Source organism: Phaseolus vulgaris, chromosome 9 (genome assembly GCF_000499845.2).
Source record: "Phaseolus vulgaris cultivar G19833 chromosome 9, P. vulgaris v2.0, whole genome shotgun sequence".
In the NCBI taxonomy this organism is placed as follows: domain Eukaryota; kingdom Viridiplantae; phylum Streptophyta; class Magnoliopsida; order Fabales; family Fabaceae; genus Phaseolus; species Phaseolus vulgaris.
The window spans coordinates 11521363-11539394 of NC_023751.2; the positions used below are offsets into that span (position 1 = coordinate 11521363).

At 30.7% G+C, this 18032-nt stretch overlaps 2 protein-coding genes across 4 annotated transcripts; one reads left to right on the forward strand and one right to left on the reverse strand.

Moving 5' to 3' along the window:
• Nucleotides 1-1675: 1675 nt before the first annotated feature.
• On the reverse strand, nt 1676-2929 carry LOC137822218 (secreted RxLR effector protein 161-like). Its single transcript, XM_068627117.1, has 2 exons — nt 2715-2929; nt 1676-2069 (listed from the first exon to the last, which is right to left on the reverse strand). Exons 1-2 carry the CDS (start codon nt 2927-2929, stop codon nt 1676-1678), a joined length of 609 nt encoding a protein of 202 aa, XP_068483218.1.
• Nucleotides 2930-12176: 9247 nt separating this feature from the next.
• Nucleotides 12177-16809, forward strand: LOC137820274 (ABSCISIC ACID-INSENSITIVE 5-like protein 5). 3 transcript variants are annotated; one of them, XM_068624259.1, is made up of 5 exons: nt 12177-12382; nt 12772-13935; nt 14889-14960; nt 15079-15108; nt 16481-16809. In XM_068624259.1, the coding sequence occupies exons 2-5, from the start codon at nt 12865-12867 to the stop codon at nt 16553-16555; spliced, it is 1248 nt and encodes a 415-aa protein (XP_068480360.1). In that variant the 5' UTR covers nt 12177-12382; nt 12772-12864; the 3' UTR covers nt 16556-16809. The 3 variants fall into 3 exon arrangements, 2 of the variants coding, with proteins under 2 accessions (XP_068480360.1, XP_068480359.1); XR_011082598.1 differs by lacking the exon at nt 12177-12382 and adding an exon at nt 14597-14702 and having other exon boundaries at nt 12398-13935; nt 16481-16675; XM_068624258.1 differs by lacking the exon at nt 12177-12382 and having other exon boundaries at nt 12398-13935.
• Nucleotides 16810-18032: the final 1223 nt, after the last annotated feature.

The window sequence follows — 18032 nt, forward strand, 5'->3', positions numbered from 1 at the left end:
TTGATTAATACCCATTAAAAAAAATCTCATTTCTTATTTTTCACAAAATGTTGACAAGTATGTTGATATCAAAGTCCATAATATGAAAACATATAAATTAAATCCACAATCAAGTGTTCAAGTGTCCACCTAAAGAACATGAAGATTTATGTGTACTTATTGATCAAGTGAAAAAAGATTAATGTAATTAATGGTACATTAAATGATAAGCTAAAGTTGAATCATAAATTTAATATAAAACAACAAAAATTTTAAATTAAAAAAATGAATAAATTGATACCATTTTTTAATAATGAGTTTTCTCTATTTTTATGTGAAAAGTCAACAAAACAGAGTTAAACTTGTCAAACAAATACACATTCATATTATATTTAGATTGTAATGGAATGTGTGTCTTTGTGGGAAATAATTAAAATATGTTAATAATCTCTTTATAGGTTGTTCGGTTTCTCTTATCCTATGGAATAAATGCATTAATTGGATTGGAGATGTCACAATAATGCACTTTGAACCAAAGAACCACTTTTATCAATTTTCTATATGCATGTTGAAAGAAGCTAAAAACAAGACTTGAGCTTTATGTGTGTGGCTATAGTAGCAAAAATTTGAAAGTAAATAAATCAGATCGTGTTCAAGAATGCCATACTAAACCCACTTAAAATTTTTGCACTTGCCAAACTTAGAGTTTGATCATGGTTATCTGGTAAGGTAAGTTTTGTTGGGTTTAGATACACTAGCTGAAGTTTAGTCCCTTAACTTGTTTAAACTCCATTAAAAGCAAAACTAGATCTAGAAGGTAATTGATGGTTTGTGGCATGTTATATATAGATGAACCGCTAGAGGAGCTACGATGTTTTGTGACATTTATAAGTATACATATGTCTTTAGTTTTGGTGTGTGTAAGTTTTGGAGACACTACCCAGCTTTTTTTAGTTGGGGTAAGAGTAAATTTGTTGACAAGATACTATTTTTCTGATTTTTATTTCTAAATATTACAAAATAGAACAGAGATGAACAAAAGGGAAAAGAGATGAACAAAAGAGTAAACTGAAGACAAATGATATGAGAATGAATATCTCTTCTTTCTTATTATTCAAATCAAAACAAATGGTCTGAATATATACAAGTAGTACATTCGTTCTAGGGTTTAACTAAAGAAGGAAATAATCAATAATTAAATACTAGAATCATAACACACACAAAGATAAAATAAAGGTTATTCCCCTCTATAAAGAGAAATAACTAATAATTAGAAAAGACACCCAATTATTCTTCTCTATAAAGAGAAACAACGTGATAATTAGAAAATACTCCCAATTAATATTAGTATCCTTTTGTAACTCTGGTATACATATCCTTTAATACCCCGCCACAAGCTGGAGAGCAAATATTGATGAGACCCAACTTGGAACAAATATTCTTAAAAGATTGAGGACTTAAAGCTTTGGTATAAATATCAGTTAGTTGCTCTGTGGTGGAAATGGGAAGCAAATGGATGAGACCCTTCTTTAATTTTTCCCTTACCACGTGACAATCTATTTCTATATGTTTTGTACGTTCGTGAAATATTGAATTTGCTACAATGTATCTTGCTGAGTCATTGTTACATTATAAAAGAGATGGTTGCTCAAAAGGAACTTTGAAATCTTAAAGAAGATAAGTTAGCCATTGAATTTCACATGTAACAGTGGTCATTGCCCCTGTATTCAACTTCACAAGAACTCTTTGATATTGTTCCTTGCTTCTTTGATTTCCAAGATATGTCAGAATTCCCAAGATACACACTAAAACCAGTCACTGATTGTATTGAATCACTACAGGTGCCCCAATCACTATCACAAAAGGCTTTGAGATGAACAAAAGTAGTGGAAGAGAAAAATAGACCAAGACTTTGAGCCCCTTTGATATATATGAGAATTCTAATCGCTGCATTATAGTGAACAATTGTAGGCTTAGCAAGAAATTGAGAAAGTTGTTGCACAAAAAATGTTATGTCAGGTCGGGTATTAGTGAGATACATAAGCCTTCCAATCAATCTTCTGTAGACTTGAATATCTGTGAAAGGAATACTTCCAATAGAAGAGAATATATCATGATTATCAATAGGAGTGGGTGCAGGTTTGCAGGCTAAAAGACCTGCATCGGTTAATAATTCCAATGCATATTTCCTTTGATTTACCATTATTCCTGTCTTACTTCTTGCTTCTAGACCAAGAAAGTATCTTAAATTCCCAATATCTTTAATCTTGAATGTCCGATTCAAGGCTTGTTTGATTCGAACAATCTCTTCTTTATCATTTCCTGTCAATATTATATCATCCACATATACCAATAATGTTGTAAAAGATCCTTCAGAAGAAGAATTAATGAACAAGAAATGATCATTCATAGATTGAGTATATCCCAAAGAAAGCAAAAATGATGACAATTTGGCAAACCATTCTCTGTTGGCTTGTTTAAGGCCATATAAAGCCTTTTTTAGTTTACAAACTTTTCTTGGTGGAATAGAAGTCAATCCAGGAGGAGCAACCATGTATACATCTTCTTTCAAATCTCCATGTAAAAAGGCATTGTTTATGTCTAATTGTTTCAATTCCCAATTATAAATAGAAGTTAAAGAAAGAAGCAACCTTATGGTGGTCATCTTTGCTACTGGAGAGAAAGTATCGAGGTAGTCAATGCCTTCTGTTTGTGTATATCCCTTTGCCACTAACCTTGCTTTATACCTTTCAATTGTTCCATCAGCCTTATATTTTATTTTGAATACCCATTTGCAACCTATGACAACTTTGTTCTGAGGCAGAAGAGCAGTCTCCCAAATTTGATTTGAATCTAAAGCAGATATCTCACATTGTATAGCTTTTCTCCAACAGTCATGTTTCACAGCTTCAGAATAAGTGTTTGGCTCAACATGTGAAGAAAGAGACATAACAAAAGATTTGTAAAAAGGTGATAAATTGCTAGACAAAATAGAATTCAAAGGATATTTAACGCTTGAAGATGTACTGGAAACATTAAGATTACAATGATAATCCTTTAAATACTCAGGTGATTTTTTTATTCATGTGCTCACTCGGACAGATGGATCTGATTCAGAACTTTGTTCTATATCATGATTTTCATTGAGGTTTTGGTCTATATGGGAACAATCTTCTTCTAAAACCTCAATTTGTGACTCACAATTATTATCACTGCTATTTTCAACATTATCACAAGGTGTATTATCACAAGGTGCAAGAATGACTTCTGATGGCTGACTTAAGACAAATTGATCTTCAGCAAACAAAATTTGATCATTAACGTCGGGACTGTTAGTTTCATTGCTAGTATCTTGAACCCTTTGGTATGGAAAAACATGTTCATAAAAGACAACATCCCTAGACACAAAAATTTCTCTTGATTGAATATTCAACAAAATATATCCTTTTGTCCCCCGTTAAAAACCAATAAAAACACATTTTGATGCTCTTGGATCAAATTTTCTTCTATTTGTTGACAAGGTGCTAGCATAACATAAAGAACCAAACACCTTTAATCCATTAAAATTTGCATCAGTTTTGAAAAGCATTTCATGAGGAGAAGAATAGTTTAAAACAGGTATGGGAAGCATGTTTATAATATGCGCAACATGTATCACAGAATATGACCAATAAATTTTGGGTAAATGAGATTGTATCATAAGAGCTCTTGCTACATCTAATAAATGATCATGTTTCCTTTCAACTATACTATTTTGTTGTGGAGTATTGACACATGATGTTTGATGTATTATTCCTTTACTGACAAAAAAATTAGTCATGAAAAATTCAGTTTCATTATCACTTCTTATTAATTTTATTGTTGTCTCAAACTGTGTTTGAACAAAAATAACAAAATTTTCCAAAACCTTAACAACTTCAGATTTTTGTTTCAAAAGAAAAATCCATGTGTACCTCGAATAGTCATCAACTATGGTCAAGAAATATTTATGACCATGAATTGATGGTATTGAGTATGGTCCCCAAACATCTACATGAATCAAATCAAAACATTTTTTTGATTTAGATGTACTAATAGGAAAAGAAAGTCTTTTTTGCTTTGCAAAATGACAAACATTACAAACAAAAGATTTGTTATATTTAACAAAAGGAAATTTATTCTTGATAACATCAATACATTTATTTGAAATATGACCTAATCGAAAATGCCAAAGGGTTTCTAGATCACTAGCACTGACATTAACAATATTGATGGTGTGTGTACATTCAAAGGGTTTAATTTGAAATTTTTGGTAAGATGGGATCCTGAGTATATAAAGTCTATCTTGCGTCTTAGCGATTCCAATCATTTTCATAGTTATTTTGTCCTGAATGTGACAACCATTAGAGTCAAAGGTAAGAACACAAGATAGTTTATCAATCAATTTTGCTACGGAAAGAAGATTAAAATTGAAGCAAGGAATGTACAAAACATTGTCTATGGCATGATTTTGATTGAGAAAAACACTTCCAGAATAATTGGCAATGGCTTGATTTCCATTTGGTAATTTGACATAAATAGGATCAATTTGATGATATGAAGTGAAATAAGTTAAGGATGAACAAATGTGATTAGTAGCACCACTATCAATAATCCAAGAACTAAAAGAAGAAATAAAATTATTACCTGTTTGATTGGAGGGATTGGAGGGAATAATAGAGACTTGATTAGAAGCATTGCCATTGGATTTGGTCTGTTGTAAAAGAGTTAACAATGTTTGATACTGCTCAAGAGTAAAACCAATTTGTTGAGACTCCACTTCTAACTTTGAACCTTCATGATTCTGCTCATTATTATTGAAATTTGTATTATGAAAAACTGCATTAGTATGACTCTGATCATGATTCTGATTTTTTAACTTGAAGGGAGGTGGAAAGCCATGCTTTTTATAGCATGTATCAATGGTATGTGTTGTCCTTCCACAATGACTACAAATCTTGGAAGTATATCCTCTTCCATTGCTTCCTCTTCCGTATCCAGCACCTATGCCATAGGTTGTAGCATTGTTTTTATAACCTCCTTTGCTAGTAGCAATCATTGCCTTGGATTGATCACCAAATATTTGCCTATCTTGTTGTGTAACAAGAGAGCAAACTTTATTCAAGGATGGCAAAGGGTCCATCAATAAATTTGAGTTCTCACAGTCGAATAATTATCATTTAGCCCCCTTAGAAATTTGATAATCTGGTCTTGTGTTTTATATTTAGAAGCATTCACAAGAGTACTGCATTTAGAGGCACATGAAGAAGCGGATAGCGGGCGGAAAAGATTAAGTTCATCCCAAAGAATTTTCAACTGAGTGAAATAGTTTGTAACAGTCAACTCACCTTGTTTAAAAGAAGAAATCATCTTCTAGATATCAGAAATACGAATCATGTCTCCTTGTGAGAACCTTTCCTTTAAATCATTCCATATGTCAAAGGCATTGTCCATACAAATGATGCTCTGCGCGATGGATTGAGAAACCACCTTGAGAATCCACGAAACAACCAACATATTGGCTCTCTGCCATGTTGGAAACAATGATTTGGTACGATTGGGAGCTTCTATAGTTCCATCAATGAAACATATTCTGTTCTTTGAAATTAGGCTTATTTGAAACGAACGAGACCAATGATGATAATTTGGTCCCTCAAGAATAATAGGGACAATAAGAAAGGAAGGATTATCTGTGAACTAACATGGTAAGGTGAACTAAGATCTTGTGAGGGATCATCAACTTCATCCATGAATAAATGTAGCAGAGTTCTGATACCATATTACAAAATAGAACAGAGATGAACAAAAGGGAACAGAGATGAACAAAAGGGAACAGAGATAAACAAAAGAGTAAACTGAAGACAAAAGATATGACAATGGATATCTCTCTTCTTTCTTATTATTCAAATCAAAACAAATGGTCTGAATATATACAAGTAGTACACTCATTCTAGGGTTTAACTAAAGAAAGAAATAATCAATAACTAAATACTAGAATCATAACAATTATTATCTTCTATAAAGAGAGAAGCAACTGATAATTAGAAAAGACACCCAATTATTCTTCTTTATAAAGAGAAACAACTTATCATTATAAAAGACTCCCAATTAATATTAAGGATCCTTATGTAACTCTGGTATCCGTATCCTTTAATACTAAAAAATATGATTATCTTGTTTGATATACAAGTTGAAATACTTATCAAATATTCTAACTAATTTGAGTCGATAAAAAATATTATAAATCACAAACTCAACCTTAAACTTAATTATAAAATTTATCACTACATGATTATACAGTTCGAACTAGTTTGGCGTGGAGGATTGTTATTTGGCCCACCAGGAATTATGTGACTTTTAACATAATCTATATCCTTTGTTTATAATGTTGAAACCTAGTAAGTTTATTTTTGTTTCAAAAATGTCTTTTATGTTATCTTTGATAAATTTTTCTACCAAGTCAATCTTAGGTTTGACCAGTGTCATGAGTGTCATGATTGGGTCGTGCATGAGTTGAAGCAAGATTGAACATCTGAAGTTTGTGGGGTAGTGATCCCCGAAACCCAAGAGAAATTTACCTTACCCTTTTTCACTTTTCCTTCACCCTATTCTATTCTCCACTCATTATTTCCCTACCCAACTTAAATCTTTATATTCTTTTATTCTAACTTCTAATCAAACCTTTCTATTATACACATAATTATATTTTTCATCGAAAACGTTGTTTATTTTGATTGACAATTTCATCATCGTACCCACACTTTTCAAATCAATAAAGAAAAAGTAGCATATCCTTTTCTAAAATAATACTACTATTTACCAAGAATCATAAACAAACATTATAACCACCACATAAAAATAACCATCCCACATAAGAAGAGCAAAAACTTAGATGTAAAATTACTACCAATCTTCATATATATTTGATAACTTAGCAAACCAACAATGTGTTTTAGAACCAGTTTATAATATATGTTGTTATAATAATTTATTTTGGAAATCTCATCTTCCATTACTTTTATTTATTTTTATTTCAAATAAATCAATACAAATAAAACTTATTGAATGAGCAATTTCAATAGGGTATAAAAAGTTATAATATGATTTTGAAAAATTTATTATGAAACTGAATATTTTCAATACAATGTTTACGTTCTTAATGTAGCCTAATTAAAATTTGATTGATTGCAAGCACGTTTGATTAGTTTATTACTTTCTACCCATCTGGACCTGGAATTCAATTAATTTAAAATTAATATATGACATTTCTTATTGATATCGTTTTCCATATATAATCAATAAATAAATTTTATTTAGAGCATTTTGAACACCATGATCATAAAATTGTTTACCTCGCGTTTCGTGAGCTTATAATATACGAGATTTAAGAAGTTTAACAAGTTTTCATTTCAGTGATGTAATACTTAAAATTTTAAAAACGAGTTTTACAATTATTAAATACCATTGCTTATATAAGTAATGATTTTATAAAAAATTTCACGTAAATTACTCTGATAATAAAATTCTTAAGTCTATACACTTAGTGAACAACTTTTAGTTAACATATTTAAGATAAATTATTAGTGTATTTTAGAGATGTTTTCAAACAAGTTTATCCGAATGTGTATGTAGAATGAAAAACTAAGGTGAAAAAAAACAAACAAATTTTATTGTTAATTAGAATTAGCTATATTTATATATATAAACTGATTTTAATTTTTTTCCTGGAAAATTTGACTGACTATGGTTTGGATGATGGTGTGAAAGAAGTTTAAAAGAAAGACTTTGAAGATAAACAATTTTGATCTCTTTTATGTATAAGAAAAGTGTTTGGAAATTTGAGACGTGAGGAGCAAAAACACCTGAAAACCTTTTTTGTTTTTAATTTGTGAGTGGACTAAAGATAGATGTAAAATTTGTGCGGATGAGATTCTTGACTACTACTTTAGCTTAATTCTTTGACTACATCCTTATCTCCTTGCTAATTCTAGGTAAGAAGTAGGTTTCTTCGTACTCTGTTCATAATTATTTAAATTCTTAAATTAATTTATTATGTTTCATCGTTATTATGTTTCTCTTGTATTCACATAAACAGGACATTAATATTTTGTTTTAACTAGAATATCAAAATAATAATTCAATCTTGCGTGATTTTTGATGTGACCAGTTATTATTCAATCATTAGTTACTATAAAAATTTTATGGCCACTTCATAATAATGCGTGTGCATCACAACAACCTGCTAACTCGGAACCAAACATTTCAAAGTCAATTGTCTCCATACCTATATTAAATATCATGTTTTATCACTTCACGGTAATATTAAAATTGAATAAATTTTGGAACAGTTGTACATAATTAGAAACCCAACATGACTTTGGAATCAGGAATATTAAACAAATCTATTTGTTTAATAAATCGAACCAAAAATAGAAACATATTTTTTTATAAGAGGAAACATAATATATATAATATTGTACACTGATAAACTATTAAAAGTATTCTGTAAATTAATAACTGATTAAATTCCATTTTTAAGTGAAAATTGAGGATGAGGATGTGGGAGGAGTGGGTGCAGTGTTGAGTGGAGCAGATATTTTGCAGAGAGCAAAAGCAAAAAAAAAAAATACCGTTGCACTTAATTTCACACTTAAGCCATTCCTAATCATTTTCTATTTCGCTCTCAACTTTGGATTGGATCATGGTTTAACAAGAGATTATGGACAACGCTCGTTTGACACGTAATACCAAAACAAATTCATATATCATTTTCAGATTTATAACTCCAATACAAATTTTATTTCAACTGAATAAAATCATTATTCAATTTCAAACTTCATAAATCATCCTTCATAGAAACAACCGTATATGTACGAATAACAGCAATAGTCATATAATAATAATAATTATTATTATTATTATTATTATTATTATTATTTGTTTTTATATGACCGCTTCAACAGTTTTTCAATCTTTTATCATTTCACTTCAATTTTTAATTTAATGATTAGAAAAATCTACAAAAATATTTTCACATTCAAGTTAATTCGAATAAAATGTAAAAGTGTGAGAATTGAAAATTTTTATGTAAGTTTGATTGTCTCTTTTATTTATATTTTTTCATTGGAAATTCGTTCTTAAAGTTCAAACATAATCCAAGTATGTATTTTTTTCAGATAAATTGATTTAACATTAATTAAATAACGTTTTAGAAATGTTTTAGAAATCTTGTTTAAATTTACATAAATGGAAAAAACCAGTAGTATATTAATTATTAAATAATACGATTTGTCTTTGTTAAATTATATTAGTGGAAATGAGCATAGTAATAAAATAATAAAATTTGAAACTTTAGTGTTGTATTAAAAAAAGAAAAATATGGTGGTCCTCAACAGACTTTGTGTTTGTTTGTTTGCATCTTCTTTTCTGAAAAAAAAAATGTTTCTCGTGCAAAATCAAATGGAGAGATGTGGACACATGGACCAATGTGTGTGTTACCTTATAAAGATCTAATGTAACTCGTAGGATCTCATTTGTCTCCATGGTTTACAAAGAAACCAATCTAGCTCTATATAAGTTTTTCATCAACATTTAATAAGAAAAAATAAATAATTTTTTATAAGTTAATTTATAGAATATAATTTTTTTATAAAACTTATAAAAGATCCAAGCATATTTTAATTATAAAAAATTCATTTAAAATTTTCTTATTGTTTGGAATTAAACAGTTTGTTTTCTTGGATGGTTGTTTAATGTCTCTACTCCCGATATTATTTATTTTTCTCAACTTTATATATATAATTTAATCAAATGTTATAATGTGAGTAAATTTTGTTAACATAAAATCTTGTACATTTGGTTAATGTGAAAAAAAGTTTCAATCTAAAGTTAAATTTAAAAAGACATAACTCAATCTGAAAAACTCTGAATCATATAATTTGATATAATAATAATTAATTTAAATGATGAGGTGTAAATTAAATTATTTGAAATTATTTTATATGTATAATGAGAGAAGAGATGTTTTTTTTTTTGCATATATAAAATAAATTAAAAACATAACAAAGGTTAAATAACAATAGGTAATTTACAAAATGATCATATAAGAAAAATAGCGCATAGGAATTAATATTCTAGAAGTAGATACATAGAAATAAAATTGAATATAAAAAAACTTATATCAAAGACTCGCAATTCCTTTAGTTAATATATGAAATGTACATGCATTTGACTTTTTTATGCCATCCTTCCTTGTTATAAGTGCTTTGAACTTTGAAGGGTAAAAGGAAAATGAAAGAATTAGAAAATAATTGCATCCATAAAGTTTGGTATAGACAAACAAATGGTTAATTTTTTAAAATTTATTAGTTAGGAGTTGACTCTTAACAAATGATATAGTAATGTTTATATTTTAATGGAAAATTTTGATTATGTTGTTTCTAAAATTTACAATCATTTATCATCAAGAATTTTATGAGAAAAATCATCTTTTTTCAATACTTTATCAAGAAAGAGAAAAGATAATTAGAAATAATCAATGTTTGAAAACTTTGTTATTTTACTTTCCTTTTTTTCAACTTCTCAAATTTGAAAATAAAAAACTATTTACCATGGAAATGACTTTCATTTAGTCTATTATTAAAAAAATTTATTAATAGGTATAGTCTACCTATGTATCGTTTTTATTAACATATGAGTTTTTGTCTGATCTCTCATAATTTTTTATTTTTTTTAATAATAATTTTTTTCATGTAATGACAAATAATTGTTGTTATTTGAGATATCAGCTTAACTAATATATATATCGTAGTAAACTTTATATATATAAAAGAAATTACGAGAAATGAAAAAAAATAACGTAAGAAAGATAAAAAAAAATCTTACTCATAATGGTGAATATTTCATACAAGTGAGTTATATTACTTTTTATTTGTAAAAATTAAACAAGTGTCAAAGAATTTATAACAACTCACACTTAACAAACTAAGTTAAACTATTTTAACCGTCAACAACCTAAAATTATATTTAATTTGTAATAATAATAGCAAAATTGTTATTTACAAATACAAAATTAACAGATAAATCGATTTATTATATAAGAGTTGATCAATGAAGTAGTTCATCTTTATATATTTGTTATTGATAATAAAAAAAATTAGATAAATCGATAAAAAATATATTTTTCTTGTTTGAGGTTACGAAAATTGGATAACTTATACCAGTTTTTTTACCCTGGCTACAACTTGTAGTAATATTTATTCATAATGAAATGAATTAAATTAAAAATTTGAATAATTAATTATGGTATACTTTACCATCTCTAGTTTCTTTCACCACTTTTATGATACACACTCTTTTTTTAATAACACAGGAAAAAAAGTGTTATGGTTCACTTTATTTAATTTTTTAAGAAATTGGGTGGAAGGACAGTGTTCAGTGCAAGGAAGAAAGTAGGAATTGGTGACCATACCTTTAACCGAAACGTGTACGGCTGAGATTCTCCCAGAAAGCGCAATACTATTGGTTGGCTATCACATCGCACACAATCCTTTTTCATTGGTACACCTCTCCAAGTCGGCACTCTGCAACCTCCATTATTATGTCTTTCTCATAATATTTTATTTTTTCTTTATTATTACACATACAAATATTCATTCAAATTTAGATCCATTCTAACAAATATTATTATTATTATTTAAGTTTTTTTATTGAAATTACTCATTTTATGATTTTAAAAAATATTTATTAATAAGTAGTGGCTTTACTTCCATGTGTTCTAACCTATTATAATAAAATTAAAGTTCTTTATTAAATAATCATCACACAGCATGCGTGAAGCTCTTTTCATAGTCAGGTTACATTTTTTGGAAAAAAAAAATGATGCAATTGAAAAATTAATTGTAACGAAACTAATCAAATAGAGTTTTTCTAAAATTTTATAATTGTTCGTGGAATATATTTTTAAGAAAATATTCCCGAGTTCAAATATTTGGTAATGATAAATCAGAGAAATCTGATCTGATATAAATATATTCGAAGGTGTGTATTTGATATATTATTATTATGATTATCATATTTTTGTATTTAATTTAGAAATAAAATATAACGTTTAAATTTGTGTAGCATATGATAATGAGTTTAGCTTGCAGTTAAAATATAGACCTAACATGTTAGTAAATAAAAGTTAATAAAAAAGAATTGAATAGGGTGTTGAATGTGATAATAAAATAAAAGGTAGGTTTGAGGGAGAAGGACAGTTGGCGGTTGCAGAAGAGGGTTGAAGAGCGAGGAAGGAGGAGCGCAGGCAAAGAAGTGTGAAGTCTCATGAGACACCAAAATCATACCAAATCGGGAATACCTAAATATCGTAAAATAAATAGCAAAGGTATTGGCATTGCCATTCTTTTTATATGCTTTTATTCCTCCACTTTCTTATTTCTATCTTTTCTATCTTTTCTCTCTTTCCTTTCATCTTACCATCAATAGTAGGGTTCAAATTCGGAGTATTTCCAAATCATTACATCTCTGCCTCTACAATATCTATACATAAAATACTTACTTACCAAAATTAAATCCAAGTGTAACACAATCCAATTCTACCTCACTCACTCACAATAGATTAGCGCCTCCTTTTACTTTCGTGATTCTTGCAAGCTCACATACACTATCTGTTTTTTTTTTTTGAGGTTTTTATTTGGATGTAAATAGTTTTACTTGGTAGGTAATTCGTGATTAAAAATTCTCTGAATTTCTTGGTGGAAAATTAAAAATCAGACTAGTGTTGGCTCTGGTGCGGAGGAGGAGGGGAAAACGGTGATTTGGATTTGGATCAGGTTGGGATCGTGTTTGGTTGTTCAGAATTTCGATATGAATTTCAAGAGCTTCGGGAATGAAGCCGGCGGCGACGGAGGAGGGAGGCCGCCGGGGAACTTCTCCCTGACGCGGCAGTCGTCGGTGTACTCGCTAACGTTCGACGAGTTCATGAACACCATGGGAGGTTCGGGGAAGGACTTTGGGTCCATGAACATGGACGAGTTGCTGAAGAACATTTGGACGGCGGAGGAGGTTCAGACAATGGCTTCGGCGGGCGTCGCCGCCGACGACGGAGGCGCCGGCATCAGCCATTTGCAACGGCAGGGGTCGCTGACGCTGCCCCGGACTCTGAGCCAGAAGACAGTGGATGAGGTTTGGAAGGACATTTCGAAAGATTACGGTGGTCACGGCGAGCCCAATCTTGCACAGACGCCGAGACAGCCCACTCTGAGAGAGATGACTTTGGAGGAGTTTCTGGTCAGAGCTGGTGTTGTTAGAGAAGATGCGAAGCCAAACGATGGCGTTTTCATGGATCTGGCTCGTGCAGGGAATAACAACGGTTTGGGGTTTGAGTTCCAGCAGATGAACAAGGTTGCTGCTGCTACCGGTTTGATGGGTAACCGGTTGAACAATGATCCACTGGTGGGTCTTCAGTCTTCTGCCAACTTGCCTTTGAATGTTAATGGGGTGAGATCATCCAGTCAGCAGCCACAGATGCAGAGTCCACAGTCTCAGCAACAGCATCATCAGCAGCAGATATTTCCTAAGCAGAGTGCTATGTCTTATGCAGTTGCTCAGATGCCCCAGGGAATGGTGAGGGGTGGGATTGTGGGACTCGGTGGTGATCAGGGTTTGAGCGTGCAAGGTGGAGGGATTGGTATGGTTGGTTTGGCACCCGGGTCAGTTCATGTTGCTACTGGGTCTCCTGCTGCTAACCAATTATCCGGTGATAAGATGGCCAAGAGCAACGGTGATACCTCGTCTGTGTCACCGGTTCCTTATGTATTTAACGGAGGTATGCGAGGGAGGAAGAGTGGAGGAGCTGTGGAGAAGGTGATTGAGAGGAGACAGAGAAGGATGATAAAGAACAGAGAGTCAGCTGCCAGGTCACGGGCACGCAAGCAGGTGAATATTTGTTCTACTATCCTAAATTTAGCAATCATAGTTCTCTTTGAACAATTACTTGAATGCAAAAAAAACAGGTTGATTTTCTCTAGTTACAACATAAGGATATCAATGGGTTGATGCAATTACTTTTATCTTGTACAAAGGCGTGTTTGAGTAAACAGTTTAATTAAAAAGAGCTTATGTAATTAGAGCTTAATCTATAATTTTGATGAGATCAAGCTCGCATGAAGCTTATTAAAAGCAGCTAAAAAGAGCTTTAGGAGGGTTGTAAGCTACTTTCTCAAGCTTTAATCAAACACATTTAACTTTCAGTTTAAATGCCTAAATATAAGACGAGCCTATAATAAAACTTGTGTTTGTTTATAACTCATCTTTGGTCTTGCAACCTCCATCTACTAGTATGAGATAATCAAATGTCTGCCGTTGCAGACTGTAGATTTTTCTTTCAATATCAGTAAGGAGGGAGGAGTAGCTGTAACATTTTTCATGAAAATATACCTCATAAGTTTCTGTAATAGGGTTAGTGATATATTCAGTTCTAAAATAAAAAAGAATATGATGACGATATGCGTCATGTTATTTCTTTACTAATAGTAATACTGCTCGGCCATTGACGTTCTGCTTTTATCCTCTGTGAACATGCTGTATACCATGAAAGATTATGCAGCAGAATGGTAATATGATAGCGATCTGATCTGATGAAAGGTGAAAGATTTTGAGAAGTTACAATCATGAGAAGTTGTAAAGATCCAGGTTATTACAAGGTAATTGAACAACTGGTTGGGGACATCACTAACAGTTGGATCATCATAAAATCCAAAGAAGCATATAATAAGTAAATATTTATTAACTTGTAAGACATAACGTGGGAGGAAGTGCAGGTTGAAATTTTGTAAAATGTATTTAGTTTTCTGGTGTTCGGTCTCACATTTTTATTTTATTTGTTTCAGGCTTATACCATGGAATTGGAAGCAGAAGTTGCAAAGTTAAAAGAGGAGAACCAGGAACTTCAGAAAAAACAGGTAAGTTTTGGTTATGCTTCATGTCACTTAATATACAGGTGCAAGCACACATGTATACGAATTTGTGTCATGTTCGCATTAAAATTTTCCCTAATCGACATTTATTTTGGTATTGCAGGCTGAAATTATGGAAATTCAGAAAAATCAAGTAAGTGGGCTTTTGTTTTTGTTTCTTTTTATACAACATTCCTTTTGCTCCTTTTTATTTTTCATCAATCATTGTAAAGTATTTTGTAGGCCTTAATTATTGCGAGAGCCGTAACCTTATGTCCTGTTGCATGACTAATTGGTTAATATACCATGAATCATGGTTTACTTTTCTATAAATAAGTACATATTATTTTGTCAGTCCTTAGTTAAGGCCATTTTTTCCTATAAAAATTATACTCCGATCAATGGATCATTCTGAAGACAATATTTGGTCACAAGCTATGTCAATCAGCAGCACAAATTGGTGTGCTAGTCATGTTAAACTTGTGATGAATGAGGTGGTAGGTTTGGTGCAAAACGGTGCTACAATGATACACCTGATTTGAACTACCACCTAGTTTAGGTTCTTCTGTTAATTATGTCATGCAATTAGTTACTAAAACAAGTGTTTCTGCCCATTTTTATTTGATTAAATATTTGTCAATGTATATCTTTAAGCGTCACTTTTAATTCTCTAGTTGAGTCTTTGTCTCAGACATTTTTTCTTTGGTTTATGGTTGTTGAATTAATTTGAAATCATTACGTAAAGCTAGTAAGAAATATGTTTTAATGTAAAACCATTTAAATGAACTGAAAACCCTGTTCACCTTGTAATTATCAATCTTACATTAGAATCACATGAAAGTCTGAGAGACATCGGCAATCCACTGTTAGTACATGTTTTTTTAAACTCAGATTTCAGCCATATAAACCAGTTTATTGATCAGTTCATATGGCTTATGTCCAAAAGGTCTTTTGGAATAATCTCTTACTGGATGGGTTGTTTTTTCTTTTTTTGGGATGGGTGGTAATTTTTTGTTACGTTTGTAGAGGAGTGGTTTTGAATTTCAACATAGAAGTCTAGGATTTTTCGTATAAACAAATGCTAAGTCTCGTGTGGTGCATGTGCTTGAGTTTTATATTCCTGGGTTAGTATGTACAACTATCGCGTTCAAAAGTTTCATCATATTAGCTTGTCATGCCCCAAATTTGGAGCTCTTTTGAAGAGTACAATAACAGTGATTAAGAACTAGTATGTTCTACTGACAAATTATTTTTTGATAAATGTTTTCTCACCTGCTTCGTTGTGTTAATATATGTTTAGGACTATCTGCACTTGTTCCAAAATCGTACGAAGCTAAAACATAGGATTTTCAAACTCAAAATACTTCCATTTGTCTATTAATGAATATTCTTTTGTCTTTGTGTTTCTTTCTTAAAATGTGTTACCGTAATATGCAAGGACTTCCTGATTCAAAGTAAATCTTGTAAGGGATTACAAATTTATGCATCCTTAGTACTGAATTTCCTTTCATTCGATAATATTGCAGGTTAAGGAAATGATGAATTTGCAACGAGAAGTCAAGAGAAGACGCCTCAGACGAACACAAACTGGTCCGTGGTAGAATGAAGATTGTACTATGACTCTACCATTAAAATATATGTACATAATTATAAAAACGTATTCTGTTGTAGATTGAGGCTCTGGTAGTTTTAGATTAGCACTTGGAAACTTTCACGTCTTACATCTCTTTTGAACACGTTAGGGAGGGTATGCATAGTATCATGAGGATATGTTTCAGCACACACCCAATTTCTTGTCACCATTGGTTAGACAATCTTGTGAAGTAGCACTTTTCCTGGATTTGATTTGGTGAAATTGCGTGTCCACACATCTCTTCATTCACCATGGTTTAGTTACGAGACCTTCCATTTTATCATTTGCATATCTATTTGGGAGTGAAAAGTCAGACAACTTTTGCCAATTCTAGAGGACAGCGTATCTAAAATGTTCTCTGACTGGGTTGAATAATTAAGTAAACCATACTAATGTGTATTTTCTTCAGCTTCAGGGATCAAGAAAATTTATCGTAAAGATTGCGTATTGTTTCTGGAATTCATGTTCAGTGATCACTATCACTTTACCGATTGGTTAGTATCCTCGGGATCGGAAGCTTAACGAGTAAATAAAAAAATTAACCTTAAAATTTTAATCCGAAAAAAATGAAAAACAATTTTAATTGTAGAGATATACAACTGTTATGTCATTTTAATCGCTAAAGTCAAGGATTTATTAATTTTCATCTATTAAGATAGTGATGTCATTTAAGTTCCTGACTACAAAAACTATTAGTCAGCTCGGTTCTTACTTCAGTATGCATCCCTCAATTTAGTCCGTATCATCCAGAATCAAATCAGACTAGTGATTATCAAATTTTAAATCTAAAATAATTTCCAAATTTTGAACCTCACTAATTATACGGAGTAAATTAGTAACTATAAATTAAGAATTTTTTTTTTATAATGTTAAGAGAGTTATAATTTTTAAGTACTAATTTGACATACTAATCGTGATTTAAAAACCAAGATCTAAAGTCAATCCATTTCTCATTGAGTTCCATTAAGAATCTAAGATGCAAATTATATCCCAGCTTAGTTTGTACGAGCATCTTATCATTCTATTTATTAGTTCCACTTTCAAAAGTGTTTAGGCTTTGGATTGAGACGGGTGGAAAAGAAAGATAGAAGGAGAAAGAGAATTAAAAGTAAGATTATTTCAATTGAGAAAGTGGATGAATTTAATTAAAAAGCTGGTAAATTTGATCATATATTAATATATTTTAAAATTAACTTATGAAATAAAATTTTAAAAATAATTTAATATTAAAGTTAGATAATTAATATTTCATTTAATTATTTATTTATAAAACATAATTATTAATAAAAATGAAAACGTATAATGGATTATATATGCCCAAAGTTAAAAAGGAATGTCAGCATGTACATTTTATCTTGATTTTTGTGCTAATTACTGTGCTTTTCTATCGTAGGAAACAAACAGTATATATGTACTTTTCTAACGTTGGAAACAGACAGATCGTT